The sequence below is a fragment of the Loxodonta africana genome, chromosome 15 (genome assembly GCF_030014295.1).
Source record: "Loxodonta africana isolate mLoxAfr1 chromosome 15, mLoxAfr1.hap2, whole genome shotgun sequence".
Classification (NCBI taxonomy): domain Eukaryota; kingdom Metazoa; phylum Chordata; class Mammalia; order Proboscidea; family Elephantidae; genus Loxodonta; species Loxodonta africana.
In genome coordinates this window covers 22,646,890-22,671,306 of record NC_087356.1, presented here as the reverse complement: position 1 = coordinate 22,671,306, position 24,417 = coordinate 22,646,890, and the positions used below count along the sequence as shown (strand labels likewise).

Below are 24,417 nucleotides of genomic sequence, written 5' to 3'. Positions count from 1 at the left end.
ATTATGGATCTGTGTCAATTTATTGTTTTCTGTCTCAAGGAAAAGTATTTGCGATTGCCTGTAATTACCATTGATTTTCCTTACTCTTTTTTTTTTTTTAGTTGCTTTCCGTATCTATGACATGGATAAAGATGGCTATATTTCGAATGGGGAACTCTTCCAGGTGCTGAAGATGATGGTGGGGAACAATCTGAAAGATACACAATTACAGCAAATTGTAGACAAAACCATAATAAATGCAGATAAGGATGGAGATGGAAGAATATCCTTTGAAGAATTTTGTGCTGTAAGTACAAAAGAGCTGGTTCTTCATGAGTTATGTTTTAAAAAAGATATTTAAAAAATTACTTAATGGAGATACCCTTATGGGTATTCTGCCTTAAAATGTATATATTTGATTTCCCCTAATTATCCCATATTTGAAGTTTTGAAATGTGTTCTTTGTCCCTGTTGCTAGTAATTAATAATTATTATTCTCTAAAATTAATGTCTTTGATAAAATGGCACAAAAACGGTACTAGTGACTTATTGTTGGTAGTCCTCCATCTTACAAATAAGTTGTATTCTTAAACTAAAAATACTTCTTTGGGAAATATGTGTACATGAGTTTCAGGTATGGACACCAGAAACTTGGCCTTATTGAACAGCAGAAATGAGGAGTCCCTATACATCCTAAACCCACCTGCTAGGCACTGTAAATGGCAATCCCCCCCGCCCCGCCCCCCCGGCCCCGGGTCTTTTCCAGGCTATTGATGGCTAGTTCTTGTGTTCTGGGGTAAGACCTCTGTGCGGAGGCAGGGGCTTCAGTTACAGAAGCAAAATCAAAAAAACCAAACCCGTGGCCAGTGAGTCAGTTCTGACTCACAGTGACCCTATAGGACAGAGTCAGACTGCCCCATAGGGTTTCCAGGGAGCACCTGGTGGATTTAAACTGCTGACCTTTTGGTTAGCAGCCGAGCTCTTAACCACTGAACCAGTTACAGAGGGCCCCAGAAAAACAAACTGGGTGGAAACTAAACATAGATCAAGCTCGTAACTTTGGCTTCACTGAATCTTTTTATTCTGACTTCTCAAACCAGAGAATATGCCAAGAAACTTTGGCAGTTACAGCAGTGGGGAAGTTGTTTTAAATAATTGCCTACTATGTAATTCCGTTGCTGCGGAGTTGATTCCAACTCATGGTGACCCCATATTGTCAGAGTAGAACTGTGCTCCATAGGGTTTTCAGTGGCTGGTTTGTCAGAAGTAGATCATTTAAGGCTCTTTTTCTAAGGTGCCTCTAGGTAAACTCAAACCTCCAACCTTTGGTTAGCAGCTGAGCACTTTAACCATTTATACTAACCAGGGACTCCACATACTATATAGCTACATAAAAATTTCAAAGTACTTAACATAAACAAATAAACCTTGTAAATGATCAGTGACAGGATTAAAGTTGGTGGATTGAACACTTATCTTTGCTTCCTCCCAAAACCCCAGTAAAATGAAATGAATTAAAAAGAAAAGGTTACGAACTGACAAGGAGAACGTGAACAGCAGCAAAGACAGCAACTAAATTTTGGTAATTTGTGGAGGTTAGTAGTTAACTAACTTAGCAGACAGGAGAATTCTTAAGCTATCAGTTTTAGAAGCCGAGAAGCAGTCTGGTTTATAATGGAGAGACCCTGGAAGACTCAGAATTCGGTGGTGTAAGATAATTCTGGAAGGGGGATGAAGGTCAGGCTAAAAACAGGAGGGTTTGGTTTAAAGTCTGTTTAAGGAGGAATTAGAACACTAGATCTCCTCTACTCCGCTCAGCTGGACAACTGCCTCCTGCACCATAGCAGGAGACTGGGGCAGGTGAAATAGTCTGGGCTGGAAAAAGGAGGCCAAGCTATGGAGAGGGTATCAGGGAATTCAGTGAAAGTATAAATATTTGCATGTTGACATCTCCAGCCTTTTTCCTTGACCTGAAATCCTGATGGCTAGACTTATACCCTCCAGGCAAGAATTGGAAGAGTCTTTTGGGGTAATCTTATCTCCCCAAAGAAATGGTCCCACCAGATCACCCAAAGTGTAGCCCGCAGAGATACACGCAGAGATACCTGTGTCATTTCCACAGAAGCAAAGAGCCAAGGATCACCAGGCATTTCCAGAAAACCTCTAATACAGAATATAGAGGTGAAACTAATCCCCCAAAGAAAAGCATCTTGGAATAGGTTGTGCAAGGCTAGAAAAGCTTTAAGAGCAAAACAAAAGCCTATCATTATTATTTTTGGGGGGATTTCAAGTGAATTCTTGAACAAAAATTGGATAATATATAAAAGAGCTCAATTAAATTTAGAGATCTAGTCTAGGAGGTCTAACACTTGAATGATAGAAGTTCCAGAAAGAAAATGGAGGGAAGGAAATCGGCAAAGATTAAATACCTCAGTCAAATGAAAATCAGTGTTCAGATTGCCCAGCATAGTATATGAAAATGATATGCACCATGGCACACTGTCAAGGAATTTCAAAACAGTGGGAACGAAAGGATGGTTCTGCAAACGTCTACAGAGAGCACTGTTGGGCTGCAGCAAGCAGCCATTCCATACAACTCAGCTCCAGGTTTCTCAGCAGATTTGGAAAGTAGAATACAATAGAGCATTGCCTTTGGAGTTGTGAGGGAAAATGATTTCCAAACTTGAATTCTTTACAAACAATCAAACTTGATGGTAGAAGAGAGACAATTTCAGGTCTACAAGGCCTCCCTTTCTCACATAGTACCGGAGGGTATGCTTTCACTGTAATAAGGCCATAAATTAGGAAAGAAGATCCAGGAAGCAGAGGGCCCGACATGAGAGAGAAGAGAAATCTCAAGGCTGGCAGGCCTAGAGAGCACATGGCCCAGCTGAGAGTGATTGCAAGGCTCTGGGAGTGATATCTTTAAGACGATAAAATTGATAGAATTACCTATTATATTGGAGTGTAGTTAGAAGAAAATTGGGGTGGAATTAATGAGAAATACACAGAACAGCCAGCAAAGGAAAAGATCAGAGTTATTTACAAAACAAGAGGGCAAGAAAAGAAGATCATAGGATGGAACCCTTTCTGCTGTAAATGGTATTTGATAAGTCCATATGATGTAAAATGCTGAATTTCTGTCTAATTAAAATAAGGATGTAAGTATGTGGAAACATGGAAAGTAAATGGGGTAGGAGAGAGAGGGGGAGAGGTGTGTGTGAAAGAGCTCCACCCTCGTCTTCCAGGGTGGGAATCAGTGGATAACGTCCAAAACTTGAGAACAGAGAACAAGCAGTGTAGGAATGGCATTTGGAGACCTGGAGGTAAATGTTGAACCCAAAAAAACCCAGTGCCAGTAGAAAATTCTAAGTGACTGCCTCTGGGTGGAAGGAAGTGGAGAATAAGGGCAAGGTTTCCAGCTGCTGATTTCAAAGTAAGACTTGTAGAACTGATTAGCTCTTTGAGCTTTATTTTTCAAATGAAAAGTGGCTTTTTTTTTTTTAATTAGAAAAAATAAATTTAAAAATAATGTGGATACATATGTGAGTGAATCTCACAAATGAAATGTCGAATGAAAGAAGCAACCATAAAAAGAGATTCTATTTATAAAATGTACAAAACCAGACAAAACTAATCAGTGGTATTAGAGGTGGTTACCTCTTGTGTGTGTACAGTGGTGGTGGTGGGCGGGGGACGGATGGCTAGTGCCAGAGAGGAGTTTTGGTAATGGTGTGGGTGCTAGTTACTCACATTTCACTTTGTGAAAATCTGTGCAATTTCTTGTGTATGTTGTATTTAGTAAAATACATCTCCCCAAAATAATACAGATGATTGTACTTTGACATGAACATGTCAGTATTCACTAAGGTGTCTGTAGCGACTATACGAATTTGATTCCATGGAAGAATAATGTGCAGGGATTTTCATTGATTTGGTACTTACTACCTTCTAGAATAGACTGACCGTGCCCATATTTGATTTTTGAGGACAACTTTATAGTAACATCTGGTTATCATTTAACAACTAAAGCAGGGGTTGGTAAACTGCAGAGCAAGCCAGATCCTGCCCATGGCCTGTTTTTGTATGTCTTTGAGTTGAGAATAGTTTTTACATTTTATTTTTTTAAAAAACAAACTGCAAGAGAAGCTATATTTAGCCGACAAAACCTTAAACATTTACTCTTTGGCCCTTTGTAGAAGTTTGCTGATCCCCTGTACTAGAATCCAAAAATAAAATGTCTGTTAGCTTGTGAGAAAGAAGCCACGAGAATTCTAACTGCAAGTAACTGAAGTGTTCAAAAAAAAAAATCCAGCATCTGAAAATTCTTATAGTATTGTTTTTAAAGTGACAGTTTTCGTCAGGTTGTTAGACGTGTGAAAAGAAATGCCTCAAATCCTGCTAAGCTTGCCTTGTTCCCATCTGTTGCAGGTTGTAGGTGGCCTAGATATCCACAAAAAGATGGTGGTAGATGTGTGACTCTTTTTTGAAAGAGCACCACCCAACACTTTTGCTTTCTTCTCCATCTCTGAAGATCTGCTCAAGACGTCCAGCAATGCTCTCTGTGTATTTAAATGGAAGTATTTTTCTCTGTGAAGCCACATTTTCCAACATGAGCCTCATGAAGCCAACTAAGTGTTATTGAACTCTTACTCTCTCAATAACTCAGTGTAGCACTTTAGAGTCTGAAGGACAGCAAGATGAAAAGAGCATATCAATGTGGTGGAGAAAGGGAAGGGGTTGGCTTTTTAATTTATTTTTCTTCATCTTTTATAACAAGAAAGTATCTATATATACATATGTAAATATTTATATATAGATATATGTAGCTTTCTATATATGTAGTAGGTTGGCTTTAATTTAATATACTTGATTCAGAAACAAAATGATGATAGAGTACAAAAGTGCCAAGCAGAACCTAAAAAGTTCAAAAACATGGATATATACATCCTTACTTTTATTTCACACAGTTTTATATATAGATAGGAGATTGTACAATTTGAGCCGGGTGTCAGGCCAGCTATCTTCCTTTTCCTGGGCTGTCTCCTTTGAGAGATTGACAAAGCATTTGTTAACGTCCTATTATGTACCTTAATTACCTTTTTTTGTAACAAAGGAGTCTGTAACTTTATACCTTTGAATATATTTCCAGGGACTTCGTCTCATAGCTGAGCAGTAGCTTTTAATATATCTCTGCTTGAGGAGAACGTATAGTTCAGTGCTATTGCCAAGAGCTAGTTCTTGTGTCCATATAGTGACTGCACAATGCTTATGGCTGCTTCATTCTGTTACTTCGTAACTAGGAGCCATGACATTTATGAAATGTCCCTGAGTAAATGTAAAGATACCAGTCTCGATGACTGTTTTATACGTGAAGGCCAGAAGGCAACCATGATTTATCTTTTGCATTACTTAATGACGGGTACCTGAAGTAATCACGTAACTGCTTAGGGTATTCATGTTTCATTATGTGGTTAAATGACTTGTCATTAAACTCACGTTTGAACCATAAATTTCCTTTCTCTGTTTCAATAAAGATTTGCAACTAAATAACTGGTGATATTTAATGTGCATGTATGTATCTAAACACCCACACATAGTTGTGATTTCAGTGGGAGAGATCTTGCTAACCTGTATGCCACAGAAGAGCAAAAGTTTATCCAAATTTATACCTCTTAAAATTCTTTTCCACAGGCATAGAGAGTGCATGATGGTTTTCCTTCTGGATTTGCCCATATAACTTATAATGGATGATAACTTAGTAAATTTGTGTGATATAAAAGTAGTGTATCATGTCCCACCACGTGCTATTATCCCTTCCCTTTTCTGCACAGGTACTATTGGCTGGAAGAGAAATATTTGTTAGCTTTTTAGGATAGTAGTCTTTCCCTATGTAGTTTTTCAATCAAAACTGGTTTTCTAATCATGAGCAGGAAAGGGCAGGCTGAGTCCAGGTGACTGCATCTCCCATTGAGCACACCTGCCTGCCATTGCTGTTCTTCAGCTGAGTGCTGCACGTTATGGGCTCTGTCTGTGAGAGAAAAATCCCGGTGCTTGGCGTCCTTGCATGCCATGGAGTTTTGCATGTAGATCGATTTAAAATGTACCTCTTGTTTACATAATTTGCATAATTTAAAAAGATAATGTTGCCAAACTTTGGAAATGTTAATATTCAAACTGAAAATCTCCACTACATGTAACTTTCTTCCTCTGGGTCAGTACGTGGCTTATAATCCAGCCAGCGGTTTGATCGGTTCCAGTGTCAACTGCCATGTGCTCTGCTTCAAGGGGGAACTTGTCTTTTGTGAATTTTTTGTACATAAGTATTTGTTACAAATATTTTAGCAAATGCTTTCTATTTCTCTTGCTTGTGCATATCTTGGCTGGCGTTACAGAAAATAGTGCAAACATTATTTCCTTACTGGGGAATGTGGGTTTTTTTTTTCTCCTTTTTTAGTTTGTGTGTGTGGGGATGGGGGAGGGGATGGTTTATGTTGAATGTTTAGTTTTTCTTCTGCATGATACATCATGTTGTGGGATCTTTAGAAAACTTCATACTGTATGAATAAAAAAATAAAATATTTGGAACTTGAATGTTTTCACAGTGGTCTTTGGTGGGCTTCCACAGTCAATAAGATAGTCTTAATTTTTTTTTTAATTCTGAGAAATCCATGTTTGATCTCTGACTATAAGCCATGGGTAAAATCTGCTTTATGACTGGGTGAAAACAAGTCATAACAGTCACCTACAAAGCCCTATAGCACTCCCTCCATTCCCACCCCCACCGCCTTTGCACTATCCTTTCCCTCATTAGGTATCTGCATAGCTAATACTTTGTTCAGACGTGTTACAGTTCACCAGAAACTCTCCCGGCTGCCCTATTTAGAAATACATACACAACTTGAGTCCTCTTTACCCTGGTGTTGGACTTCTTTGCTAGCATGTATTCTTTTCTGACATAATTGACTTTACCTGTGCCCCAGCTGCTGAAATAAAGTGAATGAAAGCTCCATGCAGTAGTAATTTGTCTCTTGTCCACCGACAACCTCAGTTATCTAGAATCCTGCCTTTTCACATTTTGCACAGTTGATATTTACTAGGTGAACTGGATGATGTGTGACACTCTGTAAAGTACAGCTTCTGTTTTATAGTAGATGCTGTTGAGTACTTTGTCACTTAGGAGGCAGGCTGCATTGTTGTAAAAGGTCAAAATTTGTATTTTTTTGAGTTTGTCATTCAGCAACTTTGTACAGAGTTCCTACAACATGCCAGCAGTGTAATAGTTGAGATGCTTCTGACAGGTGAATAGCATGCCAGGTCCAGGTGAGTTCTGGTCTGTTGGTGTGTTTATACCCTGAGCACCCACATTATCACGCATGCACTAGTCATGAGATACCACGCATGGACTCTGGTTCCTCAGACCATCAGGGATGGAGATTTGTGAAGCCCAAGCAAGCAGGTACATTCAAATCCTTGGTTCCCCTGTCTTTACCTAGTTCTAATGGTTTTAGAGTAGACAAGATGGTAAAAGAAGATGGTAAAAACTATCCTTTCTGGATAGTTTCCAGGCCTTATTCCACAAAGAAAGAAATGGTGTTGAAGCTCATATGTCTTGAGATATTTACTCTCAGTCTTCAAAGGCTCACATGCTCAAAAATTGGTCATTGAATTAGCTAACATTTAAGCAAAAGTCCATTGCCATTTAAACCTTTCATTTCCCTTGGACATTAAAATGTTATCGGCTAACTACTAGCCACATGAAAAAAATAATCAGTTCAAATTAATCAGCCCTTGCTCTCTCTCTCGAGGAGTCCTGGTGTGCAGTGGTTAAGAGCTTGGGTGCTAACCAAAAGGTCTGCAGTTTGAATCCCCCAGCCACTCCTTGGAAACCGTACAGGGCAGTTCTACTCTGTCCTCTAGGGTTGCCCTGAGCCGGAATCAACAGCAATGGGTTTTGCGCACTCAGACCTCCTGGAGACTGTTGCTTTGACCAAGTAAGTAACGTTTGCACAGACATTTCGCCCGCTGTCAGATGATTATGTATTTTGCCACTGTATACGTTCAGTAATCTAACGGTAAGCATGCTGTTCCCATCTTAACATGGCTCTGGGTTCAGGAAAATTAGGTCACTCCCAGATGCTCAATGAACATGAGCTTTCTTACCAACCTAGTTACGACATTATGAAGCATGGAAGTTGGAGTCCAAGTTTTCTGGAGTGACTCAGAGGGAACTTCAGGGTCCCAGCAGCCACTGAATACCTAAGAAAATGTTCTTTTCCCTCAGACCTATCCTCTAGGCAATGTCCAGTTTTAATATCAGCCAATACATAAGTGAATGGTTGTATGTCAGTAATTTTACTAGACACTGAGTATCCAAAGAGGCTGTAGGTAGGGGTGGCAGAAAAAGAATTACAATATAGCATGAGAAATACCACAGAAACATAAGTATGGAATAGGCTCGAGGTAAATCTTCTTAGTGTCCAAGCCTTAAGGCTTTAAAGAAGTCATCTGATCCCGGTTGTTGAGATCAGCTTCCAATGTGATGTAGCCAGATTTCATTACCCCTATTCCTCTTTCAAAAAACCAAACCTGTCACCATGGATTCCAACTCATAGCAACCCCATAGGACAGGGGAGAACCGCCCCATAGGGTTTCCAAGGCTGTAAATCTTTACCGAGGCAGACTGCTGCATCTTTCTCACTTGTGGGTTCTAACCCCCGACCTATCAGTTAGTAGCCAGGTGCTTAACCACTGCACTGCCTTGAAGGAGGAATAAAACCTGTTGGGATCAAGTCGATTCCAACTTACAGGATTACTATGAGTTGGAATCAATTTGACAGCAGTGAGTTTAGTTTTTTGATTTATTCCTCCATCATTCTCATCCCAAGAACTAGTTGGGTTCCCTCTAATTTTGTCTCAAACCCCAAGGAGTCCTACTTCCAGAGGGGAGGGGGGGAGGCATAAATATCTAAGTAGGGGGCCCCAGACCAAACTCTAAATCAAATTTTTGCAGCTGCCAGGGAAATGTATTTTGCTCTTTCGTATTTAACTGATAATTCTGATAAGAAAACTTCAAAACGAAGTTAGTTCAAACAATATCAAAACATTATTTTCACTTTAACAGAGAACCCATGTTTTACCCCAATCAAAATTGTTTTTTTCTGCCTCAGGTTCTTTAAAAATCAACCCAAATCATTTACGGTTACTTAGCAACAGTTCATTTCTGAGTGCTCTGAAAACCTGACTAAAGACTGGGCAGGGAGCCAGGGGTGAGTAGGGGGTAGAGGATGGGGGACCAAGATCTCCCTGAACCCTGTAGAGACTTCAAAAATGTCTGAGTAAAGGGATCTGACACTATCACACCCACCCACTCATTCTCTCTCCATGCTTCAGCCCACTGTGTTGGCCAAAAGAGCAGCCATTTTGGGTGGGATATCTTCAGCAATTTCCAACAGGATTCCCACCATGGCATGCAAATATATCCAATCCCATGCAATATACAAACTTTTGGGACAGTGGCACATGTTAACTGATAAAAAGGAAACACAAACTCAATAAAAATACTTTCGGTTGTTACATGAACTTTCTAACTGCCATCCTTAACATTAGAAAGTTTTGGTCAAGGGTTTCAGAGATGTACGAGAGAACGCAGTTATCAAAATCACATGTTTAATGAGGTATGCTCCTTTCATATTAAAAATGCATGAAATAAATTCGATATTTAAATATGCAGATGCTAGTTAAAAGAATCTGTGTTTGCAGTATTCTTGGGAAAAACTTTCTACCATATTTCACCTTTACTACTTAGAAGAAATATACCCAACATTGGTAATATCTGACTACTTTCATTAAACACTGAACTGAAAAATAAAACTTTCCTCACATCAACCTTGTGACACAGGTCTTTAATTTTACAAACTGCTCAACAGCCTGTCCTGGTTCACACAGTAAAGCCCAAACTAATGACATGATTCTAACATCACCCAACACTCCCAGGATTAAGGAAGGGTCATGAGTCACAGACTTTATTTCTTTTAATTAAAATCCATAGAGAAGAAATGTTTATAAATTTATAAATAAAAAACTTGCAAATTCATACTGAAAAGCTGTTGAAGCAAGAAGTTTCCCACTAAATGAGGGAATTACAAGCTATGCAAATCTGCCTCACGTGATTTAGGAGGAAAACAAATTACACTTAATTTGTGTTAAATACAATAATGGTATTAACTTCTGATATTTGAATTATCCTGAAAGCTGCTGAGTGTGTACACTATCAAACTTTGCTGTTTTTGCTTCTGGCTGAGACTGGAAGAAGGGAATGAAGCCTTATAAAGTGACTGAAGAATTCATGTGGTTTCTTGTGACCATTTGTAGCGTGTATGGTCTTTGTCTCTAGAGTCCAAAGACAAGGCAAGAGTCTCTAATTTGAAATCAGAATCGATCTGCTGCTCTACTAGCCACAGCACGGATGTTGCCATAAACCTTAGATGGAGGATTTCCTGTAGAGAAACAAAAAGGCTAGTCTACATATACAAATACACTCACATATACATAGTCTACATATACAAATATATATACATAGTCTACGTATACAGATATACCCACATACACAGAAGCTACCTGAAAAGTGGTCTACAACCAGAAAATAACAGGAGTATGTTTCCACTGGATCCATCTTAAATTACAAATCCACCTTGAAGGAAATCATACGCAAATAGTCTCCAAAAAACCACTTTAAACTCCTAAGAGCAGAAGCCACTGAGTTGTCAAAATACCTCAAAAAGCAGCTAGCCAGTGAGACCTGGGCACCAGAGGAGATCCGCCAGGGTTCCTGAACCAGCTGCTGCCATCCTGCAACTTATCAGGAGGCAATGACTTTGCTGCATGATCGTGAAAACAGAGAAAGGTGCCTGTTGATCGAAGCTGTTCAGCAGCTCCTTTTTTGTTGGACCTAAAACGACACGTTCTCTGCTGTTCTGGAATGGCTTTTCTGTGCACCTTGTCAAGCAGCCAAAAATTTATAACCCAATAAAACCCTTTCTCTTCTCTAGTAGAGAAGCAAAGCTTTTCCTGCTTCTCCTAGGCCCCCCATTTGCCAACCCTGAGTTTTCTACTGGCTATCTTTTACACTCCCTTAGCCTCAACTGAGTTGCACATGCAGTTTGAGTTCCAAAATTCTCTATTCTGTTCTTTCCAGACAAAACACCAAAGAAATAAACCATGATTACCCAGAATAAGGTTGCAAATGGCAGTTCTTGCCATCTTGATGTTTTGGAAAGAGCCAAGAATGTGAACTTTCCTGAAAGAGAGAGACAAGTTAGCAATGGAAAGCATTTCCTTAACTGAGTCTTGTAAGACAAACTGGAAAATTCACAACACAGATTCCTAAAAGAAGGCAGGAACTGCCTGACCCACCCTTGTTATTGGCGACTGTCCCAGGAAACACTGAATGCCTGATACACAGTGGGTAGTGCAAACAGTTCAGCGCTTGACTATTAGCTGAAGGTTGGTGGTTCAAACCCACCCAGAGGCACCTGGGAAGAGAGGCCTGGTGATCTGCTTCTGAAATGTCACAGCCTTGACAACGCCATGGAGCAGCTGTACGCTGCACCTGTGGGGTTGCCATGAGTCAGAATCCACTCAGCAGCAGCGAACAAGGATAAACACTGGCTGGCTCGGCTTCAGTGGTATCTGTATAGTTGTCACCACGGCAGCAGGGCGCCATCCCTTTCCTTCCTGCAGCTGAGATTCACGGGGAGCCCTGATCATAATAAGCAGGGCCTTGGTGTCTGAGACCGTGGCCTCAGCAGAAACGTGAAAACCCAAAGGGCAGGGTGCCCCACTTTTTGATTAAAAAAAAAAAAGTGAGATTTGCTCCATGTGATGTTAAGAAAAAAAATCCTAGGAATGGATTCACACCAAATATTAATACCAGCTACCTTTGGATGCTTTTTGCTCATCTGCATTTTATAAGTTTTAATAATAAAGATGTATTTCTCATGTATAAAATGGAACCCTTATTCATTGCTGTGGAATCGTAAAATGGTGCAGCTGTGGTGGGAACAGCTGGGTGGTTCCTCAAAAAGTTAACTGAATTACCATACCAGTCGCTGTTGATTCCAGCTCATGGCAACCCCATGTGTATCAGAGTAGAATTAGGCTCTGTCAGGGCTTTTAATGGCTGCTTTTTTGGAAGTAGACTGCCAAACCTTTCTTCCAAGGTGCCCCTGGGTGGACTCACACCTCTAACACTTCAGTTATCAGCCAAGTGCATTAACTGCTTGCATATGGTAACTCCCTAGTTACCATACGTCTCAGTAATTCCACTCCTAATTACGTACCCAAGAGAACTAGAAACATTTGTCCACGAAAAACTTGTACATGAGTATCACAGCAGCATCGTTCATACCAGCCAAAAGTGGAAACAACTAAATACCATCATGTGATGGACAGATAAACAAAATGTGGGATATCCCTACAACGGATTATTACGCAGCCATAAAAGGAATAAAGTACTGATTCATTCTACAGCATGGATGGTGCTGATAAATTATGCTAAGAATCCAGACACAAAAGGTGCATACTGTATAAAGTTCCATTTATACAAAACGTCCAGACCAGGCAAATCCATAGAGACAGAAAGTAGATCAGTGACTGCCAGGGAATGGGAGAGAAGAACACGGGTAATAAGTACGGAGTTTCTTTCTGGAGTGATGAAAATGTTAGAGTTAAGATGGTGCTGATGGATGCACAACTCTGTGAATGTATTAAAAACCACTTTTAAAAGGTGAAGTTTATGGTATGTGAATTATATCACAATACAGAATTTTAGAAAAGACAAAAACACAAAACTAAGAAGCTCCTTAATATTCTTGGTGGATAATGGCTACCACCCAGTGAGTGTATTCTCTCTGCAGGGGCTTCATAAGCGTGTTTTCATTTAATCCTCACCCACCTGTATTCAGCCAATGCTAGTCCCATTTTACCAATGAGGAGAGAAGTTTATGAGAAGTCAAGTGACCTGCCTAAGAGTATACACTGGCAGAGCTAGGGTCACTGAATACTGAGAAATGCAAGTAATATTGTACTTAATGAAAATATACTTGGGTTTCAATGGCAAAACTTTCTAAGTTTTTTCAGTACTGAGAATCATCCAGACCCTTTTAACAGGCATTCCTTAAATGACTCAAGTCAGATTCACAATACAGAATTTTTCCTTCTCTGTCCTATATTCCAAAATGCTTTTTAAATTATCTGTATGCCTAACTTTGATAAAATTATTATTTAAGTAGAGTATGAGAGATGAAATTGGAGACAGTGAGAACAGATAGTATGAAAAGTTTTGCTACTAAAGTGCCAAAGTAATGGGGGCAGTGGCTGGAAAGGAATGTAGGCCACAGGACGTGTAACAGGCAAAGTTATCTCCTGTCTGGTGTATTTACCACATCTGGAACATACTGGTTTTAGGTTTATATCCTACTCACCTTATACCTTATTTTGCCCCATTATTAGTAACTCATCAAAAATGACTTCTGTACCTGTAGAATAACCAGAACTTACAGCTCTATCACAATTAATCTTGCAGGCTGCCGTTAAGTCAGCCCCCAACTCATGGCAACCCACGCACCAACAGGATCAGACCACTGTGAGCCCAGTTTTCATTGTCTGATTTTTTTACATTGCCAGGCCGTTCTTCCTAGTCTGTCTTAGTCTGGAAGCTCTACTGAAACCTGTTCAACATCATAGCCACACGCACACCTCCACTGACAGGCAGGTGGTGGCTGCACATGAAATCCACGGGCCAGGAATCAAACCGGGTCTCCTGTATGGAAGGTGAGAATTCTATCGCTGAACCATCACGGTCCTCTATTTCATAATTAATACAAATTGCTAAACAGGTAGATTTCCAGTTTGCCTATTTATAGCAAAAGCTACAAGATAGTTCTCTCCTTTAATTTCAAGTAGTTTGTAATTCAATTTGTAAGAAAAATACTAAAGATTTTTAAAGTAATAATAGCAACATTTTCCTAATAGCCCCAAGCTGGAAACAGCCTAAATGTCCATCAACTGGTAACTAGATGTACTACAGACACACCATGGAATAGTACTCATCACACTCAATACAACAGATGACACTCAAAGCATCATGCGAAGTGAAAGCAGCCATACACAAAAGACTACATACACAGTTGTGTTTCCATTTATATGAATTTCTAGAAAAGGCAAAACCATAGTGACAGAAAGCAGATCAGTGGTGGCCTAGGAATGGGGTCAGGGAAGAGGCCGACAGCAAAGATGCACAGGGAACTTTTGGGGTGATGCGGATGTGTGAGTTCGGTGGGATCACAGGTGAACTTAACTCCGTAAATCACGCCTCACAGAGCTGCTAGAGGCAGTTCAGTGAGTACATTTTAAGTTACATTTTAAATATACTTACAAATTTAGAAATTACAAATATGATATACCAACCATAATCTGATTAGCAAATCAGCTGTATCTTAGATTTCTAAATTAAATTATATATGATATTTTAAAAATGTGGAATACATTTCAATGGTTTTTAAGTTTCTAATCCAAAACAGCTTTTCTTATGGCTTCATATTTCTAACTCCAGGCTTAATCCATAAAAGGTGTAAAAATATAATACACCCTGGCTTCATCTATAGAGGGCCACCAAGACAGCTCCATTTTTAGATTTTAAAAAATGATGAGCCCCTCAATTTAGAAGAAAGATGAGATCACTGAAAAGGAAATTACTTCTAGATTTGGTAGCAGGCAGATCCTCTCAGTCAATGGCTTCATTTCCCAACTTCACAGTATTATATAATCTGAGCCATCTGCCAGTGAGATCCCCAGCCTGGTGACAGAGCAGCTCCATTCTCAGAGCGCTAATCCGAGCTTCACTTTCGGCACCCTTATTTTAAACCTTCACCGTCTTACTTACGTTCACGTATAGCTGCTCTCCAGTCTTTCACCCAACTCGCAGTACTTACCTTTCTTTCATGAGGGTCTTTACAAACTTTTTTTTTTTTAAAAAAGGAAAGCCTCAGGAAGCATTAAAAATACCTACTCCTTGCTCTACCCTACAGATTTAATAGACTGCCCCGAAGTACTATTTAAATCTTCAACTGTAACATAATTTCTTTTAGAAGTGTCTCTAAACATTTCCTTCACTGCTAACTGTAATTTCTGAAATTTTCTCAAGTAACTTAATCTGCTTTCAGAGTAGGCGACAATTCATCCAGAACCATACACAGGCAGTCCCTGACTTATGATGGTGTTCTATTTCAACAACTCCGTCCTGAGTCGGTTCTGACGTTAAGTAGAATACTTCATTTTTTTTTAGCTTTCGTTATTATTGCCTTTTATTATCAATATCTTCATAAATCGTAACATTGAACGACTGCAAGTGAACATCTGAGAATAACAGCAAATTCACACTGCAACACTGTATGTAGTGCATATATAACGATAAAACATAAAACAAAAAAAAACCAAACAGTTGTAATCGTGGTTCATCATAACTCAAGTACGTCGTAAGCCAGGGACTACCTGTACTGACAAAGATTCTGTGGTGACATTATGCATAAAATACAAATTTTATGATGTTTTTAAACCATCAAAAGATCAGATGTAAATTATGACCATAACTTTCTCAAGACCAGAAAAGATACTTACACATCAGCCAAAACTATCCGTGTCCTTGTCACATTCTCTATCGTGAATTTGGTTTTTCCTCCTTTGCCAGCGATTCGTCCTATTGCCCTTGAGAGGTGGTCTCCCTTTAAAGGCTTAACTAAACGAGAAGAGGAATACCTCAGCAGGCAGGCCATTCCAGTGCACTGCCCACGTCCACATAAAAAGTTAAAATCATTAGCTCAATTATCCTACTAAATGACACAAAACAAACACTTAAAAAAAAAAAAAGTGGCTAATAACACAGCTCATTTGATGCTATTAGAAAAAATTGCGAGTCATCACTCAACAATATAGAAGGGTAATACTTTTGCATGAAAAGATCACCACACACTCACCATCTGTAATTTCAAAAGACTCCAGGAAGAGGTCGTCCAGCCTGATGAGGGCAAGTGCATCCTACACACAGAACCAAATGCTGTGAAAGCCCTTCCCTTTGGTGCCTCAGAATGAGTGAAGCAGAAGCAACGCTCAACGAAAACCCGCAAACTGTAGGGCTAGAAAACTCAATGATTTTTTTAAATGCCCGTATCCATTAAAATGTTCATATAGGGTATTTTTTAAGTCCTCATTTTAGATGCCATGAAATCACTCACCTCCACCTGAAATCCCAGAATAAAGGCTTTCACAAAATCAGCTGCTTTTGTCAGGGCGCTAACATCCTTGGTTTCTTTACAAGTCTGTTTAAAAAAAAAAAAAAAAAGGACAACGTACAGGTGAAGATAAAAATAAAAGACTATTCTAACAAAATATGAGGAATGATCTTTTCCCATTACTATAATTTTCTTCCCCACAACCACTTCTCAATAAATTCAGTAAGTCCCAGTATTTTGATGGGATAAGCAGTGTCTTTAATTTGCAAAACAAACCTTTCCCAGCTGCAGAGTCTGTCAAGTGCCTGTACTAGGTGGTTGATCTGACTCTGCAGTGGACGGAAGCTTCCTCCAGCACAGCTCAATCACTCATATTCTCAAGGACCTTCTTACACTGTCCATCCCTACAATGCCCAAGCTGATCCTCTTCTCTTCTCCTTGGAGTCCTATCTAACCTCCTGACTTCAGTTACAATTTACATGCTAAGGTTTGCCAAAGCCACAACTCCAGTCCTAACTACTCGCATGCTGGATGTTGTTAGGTGACTTCCAGTCAGTAGTGACACATAGCAACCCGATGTACAACAGAACAAAACACTGTCCAGTCCTGCCCTATCCTCAATATTGTCGCTATCTTTAAGCCCACTGTCGCAGCCACTTTGTCAATCCATCTCATCAAAGATCTTCCTCTTTTTCACTGACCTTACCAAGCATAATGTCCTTCTCCAGGGACTGATCCCTCCTGATAACATGTCCAAAGTACATGGGACAAAGTCTTGCAATCCTCTCTACCAAGGAACACTCTGGCTGTACTTCTTCCAACACAGATTTGTTCATTCTTCATGGCAGTCCATGGTCTATTCTTCACCAACACCGTAATTCAGAGGCAGCAACTCTTCCATATTCTTTATTCATTGTCCAGCTTTTGCATGCATATGAGGTGACTGAAAACACCGTGGCTTGGGTCAGGCGTGCCTTACACCTCAAAGTGACATCTTTGCTTTTCAACACTTTAAAGAGGTCTTCTGAAGCAGATTTGCCTAATGCAATATGTTGTTTGACTTCTTGACCACTGCTTCCATGGGCATTGATCGTGGATCCAAGTAAAATGAAATCCCTGACAACTTTAATCTTTTCTATCATGATGTTGCTTACAGGTCCAGTTGTGAGGATTTTTGTTTTATGCTGAGGTGTAATCCATACTGAAGGCCGTGGTCTTTCACCTTCATCAGCAACTGCTTTGCTTTTAGCAAGCAAGGTTATATCATCTGCATCTCACAGGTTATTAACGAGTCTTCCTCCACTCCTGATGTTGCATTCTTCTTCATATAGTCCGGCTTCTCAAATTATCTGATCAGCATACAGAATAAGTACGGTGAAAGAATAAAACCCCGATGCACACCCTTCCTATTTTAAGCCACTCAGTATCTCCTTGTTCTATCTGAACAACTGCTTCTTGATTTATGTACAGGTTCCTCATGAGCACAATTAAGTGCTCTGGAATTCCCATTCTTTGCAATGTTATCCATAATTTGTTATGATCCACTTGGTCGAATGCCTTAGCATAGTCAATAAAACACAGGTAAACATCTTTCTGGTATTCTCTGTTTTAGCCAGGATCCCTCTGACATCAGTAATGATATCCCTCATTCCACGTCCTCTTCTGAATCCAGCTTGAACTTCTGGCAGTTCCTGGTTGATGTACTGCTACAAATGTTTTTGAACTATCTTCCCCAAAATTTTACTTACGTGTCATATTAATGATATTCTTCCATAATTTCCTCATTCTGTTAGATCACCTTTCTTTGGAATGTGCACAAATATGGATCTCTTCCAATTTGTTGGCCAGGCAGTTGTCTTCCACATTTCTTGGCATAGACAAGTGAGCACTTCCAGCACTGCATCCGTTTATTGAAACATCTCAAATGACATCCCATCAATTCCTAGAGCCTTGTTTTTTTGCCAATGCCTTCAGTGCAGCTTGGACTTCCTTCTTCAGAATCATTGGTTCTTGATCATATGCTACCTCCTGAAATTTCAGGCTGAACACTGACCAATTCTTTTTGGTACAGTGATTTTGTGTATTCCATCTTCTCTTGATGCTTCCTGCGAAGATCAGTATTTTCCCCATAGAATCTTTCAGTAGTGCAACTTGAGGCTTGAATTTTTCCTTCAGTTCTTTCAGCTTGGGAAATGCTGGGCACTTCTTTCCTTTGGGTTTTCTAACTCCAGGTCTTTGCACATTTCATAATACCTTTGTCTTCTCTATGTACCCTTTGGAATCTTCCGTTCAACTCTCTTATGTCATCGTTTCTTCCTTTTGCTTTAGCTACTCGACATTCAAAAGTAAGTTTCAGAGTCTTTTCTGACACCCATTTTGATCTTTCCTGGCATTTTACTGACCTTTTGCTTTCTCCATGTATGACGTCCTTATGTAATCCCACAACTCATCTGGTCTTCAGTCATTCGTGTTCAATGCATCAAATCTGTTCTTGAAATCGTCTCCAAATTCAGGTCTCAAGGTTGTACTTTGGCTCTCGTGGACCTGTTTTAATGTTCTTCAGCTTCAAGTAGAACTTGCATAGGAAAAATTGATGGTCTAATCCGCAGTGGGTCCCTGGCCTTGTTCTGACTGATATTGAGCTATTCCATCCTCTCTTTACACAGATGTAGTCGATCTGATTCCTGTGTATTCCATCTGGTGAGGTCCATGTGTATAGTTGCCATTTATATTGTTGAAAAAAGGTACCTGCGATGAAGAACTTGTTGGTCTTGCAAAATTCTACCATGCGACCTCTAGTGTTGTTTCTAGCACTGAGAACATATTTTCCAACTACTGATGCTTGTTTTAAACTTTTGCGTTCCAATCACCAGTAATTATCAATGCATCTTGATTGCATGTTTGATTAACTTCAGACTGCATAAGTTGGTAAGAATCTTCAACTTTTAATCTTTGGCATTAGTGGTTGGTTCGTAAGTCTGTATACCACATTTTTTCACAAATAATGTGCACCTTCTACATTTGTTTGCCAACCGTGCTGTCTCAAGTTATTTTCAAAAGTGCTTTTTTTTTTTAACATGTTGTTGCAAAACAAAATTAATATAGCACACTTACAAAAATACCTTGGGGGGGGGCAGGGTGCAGTTGGTAAACATAGAAGGGACGTGTTATTTGCGTAAAAATACGATAGCAGTTGTATTAACTGGTCTTTCTTGTAGACATACAGATATTACCCTATCACTGACAGTGTTGTACATCAGGACAGATCTTTAAATGCCGTTTTTGACAAAGGATGACACATCATTCTCCCTCGATTTGTCATTCTTGAAACTGTAACTATGACTGTCTCATTCAAAATGGTCAATGCTGCCCATTTCAGCTCACTAATGCCTAGGCTATCTATGTTTATACATGCCATTTCATTTTTGATAAATTCCAATTTTCCTAGATTCATACTTTGTACATCCCACATTCTGGTTATTAACGGATGCTTACAACTGTTTCTTCTCACTTTGAGTCATGCAAATAAAAGTCCCGAAAGCTTGACTCCATCCATGCCATTAAAGTTGACCCTACTCTGAGAAAGATCTTCCCCAGTTGTATTCTGAGTGTCTCCCAAAATGAGGGGCCAATCTTCTGGCACTATATCAGACAATGTTCTGCTGCTATTCATAAGGTTTTCGCTGGCCAATTTTTAGAAGGAAATCACCACGTCCTTCTTCCTAGACTTTCTTAGTCTGGAAGCTCTGCTGAAACCTTTCCACCATGGGTGACTGTGGTAGTATTTGAAATACCAGTAGCAGAGCTTTCAGTATCACAGCACCATGTAAGCTACCACAGTATGAAAACTGACAGAAGAGTGGTGTTCACACCCAAGAGGATGGCTATTATCAAAAAAAAAAAAAAAAAGGAAAATAACAAGTGTAGGCAAGTATGTGGAGAAACTGGAATCCTCATCCACTGCCGCTGAGAATGTAAAATGGCACAGCTGCTATGGCAAACAATTTGGTGGTTCCTTAAGAAGTTCAACATAGAATTACCATATGACATACCAATTCCACACCTAGGTTAAATACCCTAAAGACTTGAAAGCAGGGACTCAAATATATTTGTACACCAAAGTCCACTGCGGCATCATGCCCAATAGCAAAAAGGTGGAATAGTTCAATTCGTCCATCAACAGAGAAATGCATAAACAAAACGTGATGCATAAAAATAACGGAATATTATTCAGCCATAAAGAGAAATGAAATTCTGATACATGCTCTGACATGGATGAACCTTGAAAATATTATGCCGAATGAAGTAAGTCAGCCACTCATTTCTAGTTGCCATCGAGTTGATTCTGACTCGTATGGACACTACAGGACAGAGGAGAACTGCCCATGGTGTTTCCAAGGAGCAGCTGGTGGATTCCAACCGCCAACCTTTTGGTTAGCAGCCAAGCTCTTAACCACTGCGCCACCAAAACCCTTTGCCATCAAGTCGATTTTGACTCAGAGTGGCCCGACAGGACAGAGAAGAATTGCCCCATAAAGTTTCCAAGGAGTGCCTGGTGGATTTAAACTGCTGACCCTTTGGTTAGCAGACATAGCACTTAACCACTACAGCACCTGGGCTCCTCAAAAAGACAAATATATGATCCCACTTCTATGAAATATCCTGAACAGGCAAGTGTGTAGAGACCAAAGTATTAGAGGCAACCATGAGCTGGGGGTGGGGAAAAGGGAACGTTTGCTTAAGGCCTACTGAGTTCCTACTTGGGATGATGAAAACCTGTTGGGAACAGGTAGTGGTGATGGTTATACAACCCGGTGATATAATCTCATGATTCTCTGCATTGTACATTTAAAAATAATTAAAATTGCCATGTCTCCATTACATGTATTGTACCACAACAAAACCATTAAAAAAAAAAAAAGCCCCCAAAAACTAAACCCTAGTTCCACTCCTATGTGTCCTTGGGTAAGTCACATAGATACTCTAGGTCTTAAGTTTTCTCAGCTGTAAAATAAGGAGGTTAGAGTGGAAGATCCTGAGGAATCCCTAATAGCATCAAGATTCAATTATTAGCTTTACGACTTTGGCCAAGACACACAAGTTCTTTGACCACTGGTTTCCTCATATCTGTAAGATGGAAGGATATCATCTACCTCACAGGGCCGTCTTAAAGACCAAAGGATGAAGTGCACGTCCAAGTACCACTATGGGTCTGGTATACAAGTGTCAACAATGCTGCTGTTTGCTGTCAAAGATTTGGCCCCTGACTCATGATGACCCCATGCGCAACGGGATGGGACCACTGTGACCCACAGGGTTTTCACTGGCTGATGTCTGGAAGCTCTGCTGAAACCTGTGCAGCACCACAGCAACACACAAGCCTCCAATAACACACAGGTTGTGGCTGCACCTAAAGTGCATTGGCCAGGAATTGAACCCAGGTCTCCCATGGATGACAAGAAATCTACTACTGAACCACCACTGCCCTCTTCAACAAATGTTAATGAGATCTAAATCTATGCTGCAGCAATTCCTAAGACAGCTAAGCATGACAAAAGTCAGGCGTTGAAGAAATGACTGACAAACCAACCAATTACAAAGGAGGAAGAACTTCAGGGAGACCCAGGAACATGACAGGAACTGAAGTAGGAAGAGGGAGAGAGTAGGGAGGAGAAGGCCTTCTTCAGAGGGAAAGGCTACCCAGAAGTATGGAATAGAAATGTTCAAAGAGATGATGAGAAACCAACTTGGGACCAGAGTTGGGACCCATTAACTGAAAAGCAGGTTTAGTTAAAAGCTTAAGTCAGGAAGTCATAATAAAAGCAACATGGTCAGGGAAAGTTGGCACAGAGAATGTATATGAGGCAGGAGAGACGTAAAGTAACAAAACAAAGGAAACCTATAGTGAAACATGACATGTCTTGACATGAAACCATCAAAACCTGAATTAGAGTGGCAACAGGAACAAACAAGGATTCTACTGTCAAGTTCAATATTATGAACTTTACCAACTATTTAGAGCAGGGCATCTCTGCTTTGTCCCCTTATCATACACAGTGCATCAGAGACAAGTCTACACCTGTCATAACGATGGTATAAGAATTCTCAAGGAGGATATTACAATTAATTTTGACCACAGATTATCATGTAAAATTACCACCAGAAAAAAGCTCAAAATTAATTGATTTAAAATCTCTAACTACTGGATTAAAGGAGCCCTGCTCAGTGACTGACATCCACCAGCCACTCTGTAGGAGAAAGACCTGGGGATCTGCTCCCATTAAGATTACAGCCTAGGAAACCCTATAGGTCACTTCTACTCTGTCACACAGGGTTGCTACAGGTGGAAATGGATTTGACGGCACACAGCTACATACATACATACATATATACATACATATATTTACATATATACATATAAACCAAAACCAAATCTCTTGCTGTCGAGTCGATTTCAACTCACAGGGACCCTACAGGACAGAGTAGGACTGCCCCACAGGTTTCCAAGGAGCAGCTGGTGGATCCGAACTGCCGATCTTTTGGTTGGCAGCCTACTTCTTAACATACATGTGCGTATACGTATATGTATATGCATGAATGTATACGTGTATATATACACACACACGTAGGAAACCCTGGTGGCACAGTGGTTAAGTGCTACGGCTGCTAATCAAGAGGTCGGCAGTTCAAATCTACCAGGCGCTCCTTGGAAACTCTATGGGGCAGTTCTACTCTGTCCTACAGGGTTGCTATGACTCGGAATCAACTCGACGGCAGTGGGTTTTATGTATACATGAGCTCTGGTGGTGCAGTGGTTAAGTGTTTGGCTGCTAACCAAAAGGTCAGCAGTTCAAACCCACCAGCCAGTCCTTGGAAACCCTATGGGGCAGCTGTACCCTGGTCTATAGGGTCCCTATGAGTTGGAATTGGCTCGATGGCGATGGGTTTCGTTTTGGTTTGGTATACACACGTACATAACTGATTTTCACATTTATTTTTATACTTTAAAGTATATAGCTATTACGTATACACATATTTTTTTTGTTTTTTGCAATACTATTAAGATGCATGGTGCCTGTACTGCTGCAGCCAGTAACTAAAACCCTGCATATGCCTATGTATGTCATTCACATACTTCTGCCTTAGGACAATGCCTTTCTTTGGTCTTCGCAGTTCAACATGATACATTATAAAAGATATGCACAGACACAGCCAGTATCCTCATTTAGAATTCAATTAGTATTTGTATTGAATCAAGATTTTAAAGGCATTTAAGAAGTTCAAACTCGATATATATTAGAAAACTGGAAGAAACCACTTAACAAGTCCCATTCAACAAAGTCTATTCAGTCCTCGATCCCTGTAGGAGAAATCCTAGTATATGTGGAAATAGTTGGCTCGCTCCTTACCCTGATTTCTACATTCCTGGATTTCAAGTTAAAGCGTATCTGAAGTCCCAAATGTTCTACAACAGGAGTAAATATCTTCATCCAGTTCTCTTTCAATGGTGTGTACCTGTTAGCTGGGACTGGAATTTTCCTTGTTTCTTCTTTCCCACCCTACAACAGAAAAGAACACAACTTAGGAGATGTCTGGAAGGGTGGGGATGGAGTTGTAAAATGACAGCTGATCCACAAAAAATCTTCCTTTAAACTGAACGAGTTAAGCCTCCGGAGAGTCACTTCTCCAGAAGAGCACCGCAGCTTCACTATCACCCAGAGGTTTAACCCGTCTCTGGCCCCTGCCCCATTCCTGTCCAGGATCCCGGCCAGTACCAGGAGCCCATCCCCGGAGAGGGGCGGAAAGACGGGCCTCTTCGCCGGCCGGGCCTCCTCCGTGTCCATGCGGACCGCGTCTCCGCTCCCCCCCGACAGCTGCTGGGCCTGCCGCTTCTTCGCCCGCCGGCCACCTCTGCGGGTGACCTGGGTGAAACCGTCCTCGGCCCCGGCGCTCTGTGCCTCCATCCCGCCTTCCATCCCCAGGGATCTCCGGCCCGGCAGGCGCTTCCGCCTCCACCACGTGCGCAGCCGCACGTCGCAGGCGCACCCCGACCACCCTGCGAGCGCCACCTGCCCCGGGGCTCCGCCCCCTTCCCAAGAGGTCCCACGCGGGGTCCTCAGCCAGGCTTTTTTAATGTCGGTGGGGGCCA

The 24,417-nt window shown here is 40.6% G+C and overlaps 2 protein-coding genes across 2 annotated transcripts in view; one reads left to right on the top strand and one right to left on the bottom strand.

Annotated features, from left to right (window-relative positions):
* PPP3R1 (protein phosphatase 3 regulatory subunit B, alpha) overlaps positions 1-6,573 on the top strand; it is a 74,053-nt gene extending 67,480 nt beyond the window's left edge. The window contains exons 5-6 of the mRNA XM_023552712.2: positions 102-286; positions 4,411-6,573. Of these exons, the coding sequence (XP_023408480.1) occupies positions 102-286; positions 4,411-4,458 (233 nt within the window). The 3' untranslated portion in view covers positions 4,459-6,573. The remainder of the gene's footprint in view (positions 1-101; positions 287-4,410) is intronic.
* Positions 6,403-24,308, bottom strand: PNO1 (partner of NOB1 homolog). The gene is made up of 7 exons (XM_023552709.2): positions 24,044-24,308; positions 23,678-23,827; positions 16,272-16,355; positions 16,014-16,074; positions 15,658-15,775; positions 11,208-11,278; positions 6,403-10,478 (listed from the first exon to the last, which is right to left on the bottom strand). Exons 1-7 carry the CDS (start codon positions 24,242-24,244, stop codon positions 10,411-10,413), a joined length of 753 nt encoding a protein of 250 aa, XP_023408477.1. The 5' UTR covers positions 24,245-24,308; the 3' UTR covers positions 6,403-10,410.
* Between the last annotated feature and the right edge of the window lie 109 nt (positions 24,309-24,417).